This window comes from Lolium rigidum, chromosome 7 (assembly GCF_022539505.1).
Source record: "Lolium rigidum isolate FL_2022 chromosome 7, APGP_CSIRO_Lrig_0.1, whole genome shotgun sequence".
NCBI classification, from domain to species: Eukaryota; Viridiplantae; Streptophyta; class Magnoliopsida; order Poales; family Poaceae; genus Lolium; species Lolium rigidum.
Window position 1 is genome coordinate 275,802,770 of NC_061514.1, and position 13,042 is coordinate 275,815,811.

Consider the following 13,042-nt stretch of genomic DNA (forward strand, 5'->3'; position numbering starts at 1 on the left):
TTTTCCCAGATACGATATTTTTATGGGCCATTTCCCTTGACTGTTTCATGTTATCAATAAGCAAAAGGTGCTCTTTTTTGTTTATGCAAATCCAAGTTCACTCTCATAGTCTTAGGTTTTCCCTACACAAGTTTCTTAGCACTTATCAAGGCAAAGTGTTGATGTGACACTATAATTAATGATGAAAGAGAGTAATGCATCTTAGCTAGAAGTAAATCTTAGCTAGAAGTAACATAGCACCTCTATACGCTATCATGGGTAAAGAACATTACTCCAGGCAACAATACACTTGTTCTAAATATGAAATATTTGTAGATTTTGAACCAAAAGTCTAATTTTTGCATATTTGAGTTCCTAGAGAAGAGAGTTTCAAAACAAGAGTAATATTGAACATATTTTGATAATGTTTGAAAATTGAATTTTGAAACTTGGTGAAACTTTGAAAAAAACCTTCTGAGATCTGGTGATTTTCCTTGATTGAAACAATATATTTCAATGTGTTTCTACTTTAGTTCATCATAGCTAGAAAATAATTGACAAATTTCTTAGAGCTCAAACAATAAAATATATTAATGAAAAAAAACACCGAATTTTGAGTTCAAATCATAACAAAAACACATAATGGGTGCACTAAAACAATAGTGACCACAACTCGGAGACACAATATTTTAATTTTGTTTCATTGGGTTTCATTGTGAATCATGATGTTTCAATGTGTTTTGGAATTTGTGTTTTAATTTTTTTTGCTAATTTTGTGTTTGTTTAAAATATATCGACGAAGTAAAAAATAGGTTCAAACAAATTGTTATTTTAATAATTATTCAGACATACACACCCCTTTTAAATTTAGGCTTACAAATAAAATAAGTGGAGAAATTGATGGGAGAGATAGTACGGGGTGTCATGGGGATTGCATGCAAAAGATTTTCCATGTACGAATCTCAAAGCAATCATATCTAGCATGCATGCTAGAATAATATTTCTCTACTTTCACATGCATGCATGAACCTAAATTATGAAATGCATGGTTGCTTAGATACAACTCTTAAAAATAATAGATTATTGTTTCTTAGAAAACGTCACTTCTTAGTACATTGCGTTAAAGACGTGCATTGAAGAAGGCCAAGATGTTAATCCATGATGGCGGTCGTCCATGCATCTTTGGACTCCATTTGGTACAAACGGTTGGAATGAGAACAAACATTAGAACAAATGGCCCGGATAACCAAGATTATGGATGATTTGATTAAGTACAAAAAAAGTATAACTTGTTTAACCATGCAACTTAATTTACTTGTATTTGTCAAGTAGAAACGAGCATTGTGCTATTGCACAGAACATCTGAAGGCCTCATTATACAAATTTCTGTTGTTGAAGGACACGGTAGGCTATATTAATTAGGTAACAACATTTTTTTTACAATTGATTTAGGCGTTGGCTCGCGTAAACACCCGTTAGACTCATGGGTACCTGAATTTTTCTGAAGTCACAATGCATTGTGTTTATGTTTCACATGTTTTACCTTTTGCTGAACTACCAGTTTCCACTTCTATGGTATTTTCATGCATGCAACTCAACATATTACAATTCTTTTGTGGCCAAGTTCCATGATTTTTAGAAAGATATATACACCTTAATTCGAATACCTAAGGGAAAAACACAGAAATTTCTAGCAACGGTCCAATGATAGTCATAGCCCAATCACAAGTAAACCTATAAAGACCCTAGTCTCATTCTTCATGCATAGGAATTCTAGAACGAGCTTCAAGTCAATTGTTGTTTCATAGCTGAAAGTGAAAATTTACCATGCCACTAGAGGTCACCACGTCGTCTTTTGTCATCAAAAACTCTAGAGGGAGTTCCCTCGTCATTGGTAGCCAATTGGGCACTAGGGGAAGAGGGGAACCACCTAAGCACGTATTTGTGTGTCGTCGCTAACCAAGGCGACATTTTAGTTGTGGAACTGTTCCCTACGATAAATGTTTTACTACCATGGTGTGACTGCTTGGGGCCAAGACAGTCGACAGCGGGGAGCCTGTTAGTCGTCTAACACTTGGGGTGGTGGTAACTATTGGGGTGTTTGGTGTGGCCAATGGTTCTCATAATTCATAGTTTTTGAAATTCTTTCTCTATATAGGTAAAGTTCTTCCTCTATAATACCACGACCAACCTCTATTGCAAGGGCTATGTCCCTGACAAATCAAGTTCAGCAGTTTTAGGTTCTCATATATTGGAGGCGTGACTCAAGCGGCTTTCAATAATTTTTAGTGAGTTTTGCTTGTGCAGTTTAGTCTTTTGCAGTTTATTAAAGGAGTTTTGAGGAACATCACAATGTATAAAAGTGGATTATAGACCATGATTTCAAAATTTATTACTCCCTCCATCTCATGAAACTTGTCTAAGATTTATCAAAATTCGAATGTATCTAGATGCTATATCGTGTCTAGATACATCCGAATCTAGACAAATCTCACACAACTTTTATGGGAAGGAGGGAGTATATAAATTTTGTTTATCGGTGGGTGCTTTATCTACTTGATCTAGTATACTATTGTTAATTTGTTAACGAAATTGGATCATTTTCTAAAGAAGTGGATGCTATATTTTTTTATTTATTTGAATATAATTTTGCCATTTAGTGAAAAACATTGGCACCATTTTTTTCTTTCTCCCTGCCATTTTTTACCAATCAAATGGGCCTTAGTTTTTGTGTAGAGAGAGCCGCACCCAACCCAAGCAAGGCCCCTCTCGCTTCAGACGTTGCGTGGCCTTCTCCCCCATGGCGCAGCCCTAGTTGGTCGCCTTCGCATCCAGTCCATTGCTCCCTCCTCCCCTCGGATGGCAATGGGTACTCATGACCCACGTACCCGCCGGGTAAAAACCCAACAAAAGTACGGGTATGGGATAAAATATTCCTCATGGGTTTGTAAACGAAAAAATATTATACCCATCGGCTAGAGCGGGTACGGGTATGGGATCGTAGAACTCATACCCACGTACCCATTTATCCATCTAAGTTTGAAAAATTGCCATTGTAATATTCTAAACTACTTAATCCTCCCCTAATAATGTCTTCATGTTGCTAGGATGAACCTCCTCCCTTCCGGTCTCACACTCGCTGGTAGATTAATGTGGATTAGACCCCTATTTTGAATTGCTTCACCTCCTGTCATATTTTTTGATCATTCTGATGTGTTATAAGCATGGATATTTTTACCCGCGGGTACTCATTTAACCTGTCGGGTAACCGGTATGAGAAAAATTTGTACCCGTTGACGGGTATGGGTATGAGTGACGGGTAATTAAAGGCGACGGGTACGGGTATGAGATGGCTCTACCGGTACCCATACCCTGCTGGTGCCATCCCTACCCCTCGCTAAGCTTCTCCGCCGTCCTCGACAGTAACCCTACTTTCCACGCGGACCACACCGCCCGCGGCCTCTCCTAAGGGCATCTCCAACGCGGCGACCCAAATCGGACGCGTTGGCCAGTCCGGATGGGGCCGTTTGGGTGGCCGCACGGACAGGCGGACCTGGTCGTCTGTCCGTTTGGGTCACGCACTCCCCCCAACGCGCGAACGCATCCCAAATGTGAAATATAACAAAAATAAATAAAAAAACAAAAACAAAAACAAATTAAATTTAAACTAAAGTTCATTTAACTTAGCCCTATTTTTGGCAATTTTTACACAAGAGAAAGCCCTATATGGGCTTTAAACTAAAAAAAGGAGGAAACCCTACTCCAGGGTTTGGGACGCGGTGGCCGCCGGTGCGCCACCATACTCCTAGTAGTACTCATCGTCGTCGCTGTCGATGAGGACGACGCTGCCCGACGGCGACGTGCTGTTCCGGCTGGACACGCCGGAGGGAGCCAGGGACTCCGGCCAGGGCAACCATTGCGCCCTTCCCCAGGCGGAGTGCGGGTCCAGAGAGCTCGCCGGCCTACACAGACGTGCCAGTCGCGCCGCCTCCTTCTGCCGCTGCTCCACCACAGCGGCCTGCAGCTCTCGCCGGCTGTTGCCGGCCTCGTGGTCGTTGACGGACGGCTCGAACTCTCGCTTCGGGGCCATGACGGCGCGGAAGGTCGAGCTCGTGCGGCGGAGTGGAGTGGTCTCAATCCACATTTAATAGGACTTGGGGCCGTGGGCCAGACACGCGGATCAGGCGGACACGCGAGGACATCGCGTGCCATCCGCGACCACACAAACCTGGCCCAGATTTGGGCGGGTTTGGGTCGTCCCGGACACCGCGGCCATCCGTATTTCTGATGTGTGGCCGCCGTTGGGCCGTGGTTTCGTCCGTTTAAACCTATCCGAACACGCGGACGCGGGCGCGTGATTGATCGCCGCGTTGGAGATGCCCTAAGACCTCGCCGCCCTCCACTTCCGCTTCTCCTCCGCAGTCCACCCGTCGTCCCGCACAAGGTAACTGCCCTCTTCCTCCTCCATCACCACCGCCACCACTTCCTGGTATCGTACTAGTACATCCGTACCACATTGGGCCTCAGCTGGTCGGGTCCGCCCCTAGCCTCCGGAACGACCTCGCTAGTGGGCACCGCTAACCCCACCCTCTAGTCCTCACCCTTCGGAGCAGCAGCCCTAGGCGACGCCCGCCCCCATCGCCGGCGGCACCGCGACTCCGGGAAGCGCCCGGCTCCTGTGTAGTTGTGCGCTGTCCATCCCTCTCGCCATGTCTCCCTCTAGGGTTTTGGTTTTCTCAATTTATTTCAGTTTCTGCATGTGTGCTGCGGTTTCCTCTTGCAACTCTTGATCTATGCATTTTGTTACGAGACCGTTCATCAATTTTGGGGGTGGTTTCTGTAATCACGTTTTGCCTGCACCATCACGTTTTGTGGTACTTGAGTGAGCAAGCTTTTCCCGGAAGGGAAATATATGAAGTTTCATCTATGCAGTTGCTCCTTCCTCAACGGTCTTCCTATTAATTTCTTATTTCACCCTAGTTACCATGTGGACTCCACGCCAGCCAAACATTTGTAGCAGATCGAAGTATCTGGGAGTTGTATGCTGTGCTACTGTTATTGATAACTCTGTGCTAATATTTTTGGTCTTGCTTAATCTATTTTCTTTATCTTTCTACTAGGCATGTGATAAGGGGAAGTTGAGCTGCAAGTGGCCATTATCAGAATGGTTGGAAGTAGTGAGAATATCCAGTTCTCATGGGGAAACAAGAGAGCAAAAGATGGTGCTAAGATGGATACACAGTTCTATGGTTCCTTCACATTTGACAATGTGAAGTACTCATTGTATGACTCTGTGTATCTTTTTAAAAATGGTGATCCTGAACCGTACATTGGAAAGATATTAAAGATATGGCAGCAAAATCAAGCTAAGAAAGTAAAAATTCTTTGGTTTTTCTCCCCGGATGAGATCAGAAGTTACTTAACCGGTCCTGTGGCGGAGAAGGAGATATTTCTTGCTTCTGGTGATGGCACTGGCCTTGCTGATATCAATCCACTGGTAGTTTTTTCCTTCTTTATTCATAGGTTTGTGTTTCCTTATGATTGGATAGACCCACAAATCATAAATGTAATTTTAAGTTAAAGAGTTCCAATCTTCATAAATAAAAGGTTGGTTAACACTTTGTGGAGTATATTTGGCAATAGATGTGAACTCTAGGCACAAGGAAAGCCTGAGTGAGCTGAACCAGCTTGGTAAAGAAAGCAGTTCAACAAGCATGTGAACATCTCTATTAGGGTTCAACAGTTACATTTTCAAGCTACTTTGGCACATCACTGCTAATTAAGTTCATTTTTAACCCTTCTTACAACTAAAATGTTCTAATTTAGCCATTTGTTCATCACTCAATTAGGAAGCTATTGCTGGAAAATGCACTGTTGTTTGCCTTTCAAAGGATGAGAGGAATTGCCAGCCTACTCCAAGGGAACAAGAAGTTGCTGATTATATCTTCTATAGGTTCTTCGATGTTGGAAACTGCACACTTTCTGATAAAGTACCTGAAAAAATTGGAGGGCTGGAAGGTCAGTCTAGGATCCAGATTTTGTTCATGCATTGGATCACATATATTCATATTTCGTTTGCCCAACACATTGTATCCATGTACATCTCAAATTATTCTCCTTCTGATGCAGTCAACAGTCTGCTTAATCCTAAAGACGAGCAAGTTACATGCTATCCGGATCAGGATACGCAAGCCGTGGATCAGAAGTTGGGTGCAGGTCTGGTTGCACCCCTTCCACAGTCAGCGGTTGAGATGCAGGATGAAAATCCAGTTGCTGCAGTGACCCCTCCCCAGTCAGGGGCTATTCCTCTCCCTCCAGCAGTCAAAGAGAAGGATAATGCAAAGGTTGCTGCCGTTCCTCTCCCCCCAGCAGTTAAGGAGGGTGTTCCCAAACCAACACAAGATATTCCTAAACGCACACAGAAAGATCTTTCTGAGAGGATGCCTTCCAAGAAGTTGAAATTATCCCAAGATCTTACAGGACCGAGTGTGGCCCCAGTTCCTGACGTGAAAGTTCGCCCTGGTCCTCTGGAACTAACGACAAGACAGGCTGTTGTAAGTTTCCTAAACTAATAAAGAACTGTTTTGACATATTTCTTTGTGAGCATATTATAAACATGTAAAACACATGTGCCATCTCTTGTATTCTTTGTTCCGTTGCACTCATTCAAACTGAAATCAAGTTGATCGCTATCCAACTACATCATATCACAAATTAAACACACAAAATGATAAGGAATATTTTGGTTCCTTGGTGAAATACGAAATTTCTTATAGGGCTTCTCTTGTTTGCAGCATTTTAGTTGACAGATTTTACCAGTCCATATGTCGAAGACACATTGCTGGCCTACAAGCTTCATACATGTCCTTAGCTGTCTTAAACATCTTAAATGCATGCATTTAGATGCAATATTGCTTTATCTAGGTAGAAGTATGTCTGAATTTGTCATTGTACTGAAAATTACCGATTTGCCATAGCACACTCTATTGAAACTGCTGCCATGCACTACAACGTGTATTTGGGGGCAATGTCTGTAGCACATATTCCTTTTCAGATTTGGTATCCAAAGTCTTCTCTCTCTTTCAACTATATTTCTTACATCAGTGGGTTGAGTCTTGGGCAAATAATGGTATATTTGTACACAACAAGCAGACGTGCTTCATAGTTATGAATTAGTTTGCTTTAAGGTTTTATTCTGTATTTGGCCGAACATTATCTGCATTTGCTGTTGAGATTTGACCAATGCTATTCATGAGTGGGTTAAAATGGATAAACCATAAACAAGTTCTCGTTTACAATTTCTCCATGTTTTCTTCCGTGTGCTGACACACTTCTATACTATTTAACAGGACCGAAGCAAATGGTTCAAACCTCTTGTGAGTTATCTCTCTTCGCTGTAGAGTCGCTTGCATATATGCTATGCCTGATGACACATTTGTTTTATCTGCACTTGATAAAGTTGTTTAGTCAAAATTAGAATATGCTTTGAGCTCTATGTTACTCAATATTAAATGAAATTATGCTTTGGCTTTCAGTTATATGTTAGTCTATTAAATGAAATTTGCAGCCATGGGATGAGGAACTACAAGTGTCTCATGAGGAGGGGAGACTAGTGTATATCCAGAATCTGGGCATACAGTTTGCAGCTTCTGACATAGTGGTACCAGTTCTCTTTATCTATTTGGTTGTCAGGAAGCCCAAGCTGCATTTTGTTCTCTATTGTATTTCCTGGCCTAGAAGTATCATCTTCTTGAATAGCTTAAGCTGTATGTTCTGTTGCACAACTGTCACTGTGTACACATTAATTTCTGCTTGCTTAACTTCTACATCCTCCCAAAGTGTATCTTCATATTTACTACTCCCTACAATCCATAATAATTGTCACTGATTTAGTACAGCTTTGTACTGAATCAGCGACACTTATTATGGATCGGATCGAGTACTTTATTTTTCTGCTATAGAAAGTAAAAAATGTTGTATATATTATATTCATTGGCAAGTTGGTGCAGGCATGGGGGGACATGTGGAGAATATAGGGATTTGAAAAAGTTGATGAATTCTTTGTTCATATCCATTTTCTTTTGCTCAAGAATCTTTGTCAACCCTGTTTAGCACCCATTCTACTCCTTTTGAGTATCACACTATCAATCTAATGAATATTTCTCATGATAATCATATGCTTGCAGGAACTTATTCGTGAGGCGCTTCAACTAACTTGTAGAGCTCGGCCTATAAACCACCCGACCTATGATGATCCCAACAATGGTGAGTGAGTTTTGTTTGCAAGTTCACTCTTCTACACAAAGTCTACATGTTTGAGGTAACCTTTTTTTTAAATAGAGCTTAAACAATTTTCCTTCTTATTTTTAGGAAAAGCTTATGCTGTATTTGAATCTAAAAAAGCTGCTGATGTTGCTATTTCGAAGATCAATTCAGGCTTGGTAGTGGGTGGAAGGTAACTGACTTTGTTGCGTTGATACTTGTTGGAATGATGAAATCTACTGTACTTTGTTTCAGTGAGGTCATGTAATGAATTTCATATCAAGTGTTGCTACTGTTTGTTATTTTCATATGATGGCTCCTTCAAACCAACTGCAAAAGATGGATCAAAACTAACATTGCCTTATATTACCAATTGCTACTACCATGAGCACCAATTTATGTGTTTTAGTTCTTTGTTTAGTTGGCAAATCAAACAGGGACTGTGCACGTGCAACATTGCAATTGATGGTTAGACAGTTTGTTGATACAGTTTGTATGTGACTGCCACTTGCACTACACAGTATAATTGTATAGCTCAGTATGAAATATTCCCTCTGTTCCAAAATAAGTAGCTTAACTTTTTCTAGATACAACTGTATCTACACATTGAAATGCGTCTAGATACGGCGTATCTAGACAAAACTAAGTCACTTATTTTGGAAGGGAGATAATACGTAACTTTGTTTAATTTGGTTTTCTTTTGTTAACCCACTGATTCTTACAATTTGTATTACTTGCAGACCACTTTACTGCAGCAAAGGGTTACTTAAGATTAAAAAACCTTCAAGAGCTCTAGTTGGGCACTTAACCATCAGTAATCAGAAAATGAGTCAAAGACAACGAGAAGACCAGGTGCTGATGGTGTTTTAAAATTAATCCTGTCACAGTTATTTCTTTTCTGAATATGATATTTACGCAACTATTGTTCTTTCTGCAGAAGAAGGCAGTATCGACCTCACATTGCTCTCAACCCAACACAATAGAATATGACCTGGCATTGGACTGGATGCTTGTCCGAGAAAAGCAAGCAAGAAAGTTCAGCGTACTTCATAAGGTAATTGCAGTTCCTCCGTGCTTTCAATATTTGAACGGGGGTTTATAAATTGAGACCTTAAGTTTGTGTGTTGATATTTTCTGTAGAAGCACGTAAATGAGAGGAAGTCGTTTGCAGCAAAGATTGGGAAGTAGCGTTATTGGAATTGCTTAATCAACGGGAACCAGTCTGTGGGAGTAGAAGAAGATTATCGCCTCCGCTGCCGCTTCAGTAAATCTCGGGAAAAATATGGCTTAGGTTTTTAGGTGAAACAAAGTTTCTGGTATAAACGGAGGCTCGAGGCGACGTTCGAGGGGCGAACGAGGTTGGGTGGCGCGCCCAACCAAGTAGTGCGCGCTACGTGTCGCATTCTTGTGGCTCCTATCTCGTGGTTCTTTCGCTCACAGTCTTTCTTTGGGTGAAAAACTGATTAGGTATTTTTCCCTCGATTTTTAGCGATCTGATCTTGTTGAAGCGGTCTTCATACTCACAATTATGGTTTTCCACATCCCACATGAGGGCTTGGAACCTATCCAGCTGTGTGAGGATGTGAAAGATCCTCTCCTTTGTGTCCTTGATCCTTGCTTCATAGGCTTCAACCTTTTTCTCCATCTCGATGTTCATCAGATGATGAGTATCAAGACTACGTTCGATCACAGTACCATACCCGGTGTCCTCCAAAATCTTCAGCCTTACCTCCATGGTGTCCTCGGTCTTCGGGGCCTTCACCTCCTCCATGAGCAACACCTCCTGCTTGAAGGTCAAGGTCTTCAGCGGAGCCACCACAGAGCTGAGGTAGCGGTTCACCACGTCCATCTCCTTGGATCCTTCACCTTCGAGATTGGATCCGGAGCTTGACATGATCAAAAAGCTGAAAGTTCTGGACAAGAAAAACAAGTTCCGCTCGAAAAGACTCGATGCGAGATTAGATCAGCAGAGGGCAGTATATATTTACGATTTTTAGGTAAAAGCAAAGAGTTTGAATCGAAAACGGGCGAAAAAAAAGTTTGAGGTGCGAACTACCTTGAGTGGCGCACCCAACCAGGTAGGGCGCGCCATCTGGGCTCTTTTGCCCCTCGTGACTCCGTTTCGCCAAATCTTTCACGAATCTTCTTTATTTTGCAAAAAAGTAACCATCCTAAAATATGAAAAGATTCTGAGATCGCTACGTACCAGATCTCGACTTTTGTTGGTTTCTGGTGTCTGATAGAGGGAAATTCTCGGCGATGATAGCTTCCGGAGTCCGGAGATGTAACTCTTCCACATTCCCTATGAAGTGTTCTCATGCAATATAATGTTTACTACGTTGTTCATTAACAACATGAGATTTACCTTTATAATCTCTATAGAAACGGATGGCTCTGAAGCGATACACCTCTTGTACAACTAATGGACCATGCCTTCTCGATGCAAAAGTTTGAACTTGAGAGTTAAACAATAACATTTGGTCTCCTACTTTGAATTTCTTCCTCTTTGTCCTTTTGTCGTGCCAAATTTTAACTTTTACTTTAAACAATCTAGCGTTTTCATAGACTTCATTTCTCTATTCATCTAATAGGTTTTGTGATAAGGATTGTTGGCCTGATCTTTCACGATGCACCTCCTTGATACAATGGATTTGATAATTCCCCCAATAACGTGAGCGATATACGCGGCCTGAAGATGGGGAACACCAATCCTGCAAGCAACTCGATGATAAACGACGAACCTCACGCCTGGATAGAAACGCCAAGCTCGGCAAGCCTCGACAATTCGAGGTCCTTCTCGCACGCACGATAACTCTTGATAGATTCAAGAACTCTCACGCCTTTATTGATGGATAACTGGACGAACGTTTGAGACGCCGTCGCACACGCCGATCCCAATAGGACGGTGATAATATGAACTTTAAGTTCTACATTATTCTGAATAAACCCCAAGCTACTAAACCCTAATGCGGCCAGCCCTTATATGAGGGAGGCTGGGGCGCTATCCCTAATGGGCCTCGACCTGCGTTGGGTTGGACAGGCCCAAACCGCAACACATAAAACCCTAATGGCCCACCATATGACAGGGCTACATTATTACATAAAGACCTAATAACAATACTAACATAAATTGTTGGTACAACCTTAGACTAAATCATACATATCATAGGCTGTCCTAGTGTACCCACACTGCATAGATGTCCTCATCATCCTCCCCCGTCAAGAAGCTTTGTCCCCAAAGCGTGAGGTTCTGCTGGAAAGGGTGTCGTCAGATAAGCAACATCGCCGCTCTCCATCTGCAAGCCTCGCCAGTCTTTCACACCTCATCCTCCCGCTCGACTAGCTTGACTTGACCTTGACGCCCTTTTTGTTTTCGACGCCATCAATCTGAATGAGACACAAGCATCTTTCCAAATGCAACTAAAAACGCTTCATACATATCACCCAAAACAAACCCAAAATAAACAGAACAAGTTCCTATCCACCTTGGATCCAAATAAGCTGAAACATCTGAATATGCAATCTTCTGAAAACCGGTTTCTCCTTTTATTTTCGCATTTTTTTTCTGCCCGTGCACCAAAAACTGCACCACATGATCGGACAGAAGATGCAGTCACGTAGATGCATAACAAATAGAATTGAAGTAAGCCACGTCATATCCCATATACTGCCTTGACCGATGCAAATAGAAGTTTAATCTGATTCGTACACTGCTTTTTTTTTTCGGAATCTGTTTCCTTTCTTTTGCTGGCCTAGATTCCACGCAAACAATTCAGCACTTTTCTTTGCAATTCACGTTCACTCTACAAATTTGCACCAAACATTGACACATCCTTGTTTGTACTCCAAAATATATGTGCCACCCATGCTAAAATGAAGGCAGAACCAATCCCACGTGAAACGGACACAATCCGACCATATCTCAAATCCATGCATAAACTCCTCAATTTCTTTTTCTTTCCTTTTGATGTCCACCATGCGATGGAAACAAAGCACGAAGCATATGTCCGACCAGATTGGGATCTGCAGTACTTTCAAGTCGCTGATATGAAAAATAACATGACAACCACTGATTTCAGAACCATGGCACCGTGATCCCGGCAGCTCTGATACCAAGATGATAATGATTGTTGCCCGATCTTTTACGATGCACCTCTTTGATCCAATGAATTTGATCATTCTCCCAATCACGTAAGCGATACACACGACCTGATGATGGGGAACGTCAATCCTGCGAGCAACTCGACAATGAACAACGAACCTCACGCCTGGATAGACACGCAAAGCTCGGCAATCCTCGACAATTCGAGGACCTTCTCGCACGCACGATAACTCTTGACAGATTCAACAACTCTCACGCCTTTATTGATGGATAACTGGACGAACGTCTGAGATGTCGTCGCACACGTTGATCCCAATGGCACGGTGATAATATGAACTTTAAGTTCTACATTATTCTGAATAAAATCCAAGCTACTAAACCCTAATGCGGCCAGCCCCTTATATGAGGGAGGTTGGGGCGCTACCCCTAATGGGCCTCGACCTGCGTTGGGTTGGACAGGCCCAAACCACAACCCATAAAATCCTAATGGCCCACCACATGACCTGGCTACATTATTACATAAAGACCTAATAACAATACTAACATAAATTGTTGGTACAACCTTAGACTAAATCATACATATCATAGGCTGTCATAGTGTACCCACACTTCATAGATGTCCTCATCATTTTGTCTAGGATTCTCTTTTCTCCCGCAGTTTTAAAATCAAAGTTAAGCTCTTTAATGGCTTATCTAGCT

At 42.0% G+C, this 13,042-nt stretch overlaps 1 protein-coding gene across 1 annotated transcript; it reads left to right on the plus strand.

Annotated features, from left to right (window-relative positions):
* The first annotated feature begins 5,143 nt into the window (after window positions 1-5,143).
* LOC124679157 (protein ANTI-SILENCING 1-like) lies at window positions 5,144-9,429 on the plus strand. The gene is made up of 10 exons (XM_047214967.1): window positions 5,144-5,476; window positions 5,829-5,997; window positions 6,109-6,530; window positions 7,329-7,355; window positions 7,547-7,639; window positions 8,166-8,244; window positions 8,350-8,434; window positions 8,982-9,093; window positions 9,179-9,295; window positions 9,382-9,429. The coding sequence occupies exons 1-10, from the start codon at window positions 5,144-5,146 to the stop codon at window positions 9,427-9,429; spliced, it is 1,485 nt and encodes a 494-aa protein (XP_047070923.1).
* The last annotated feature ends 3,613 nt before the right edge of the window (window positions 9,430-13,042 follow it).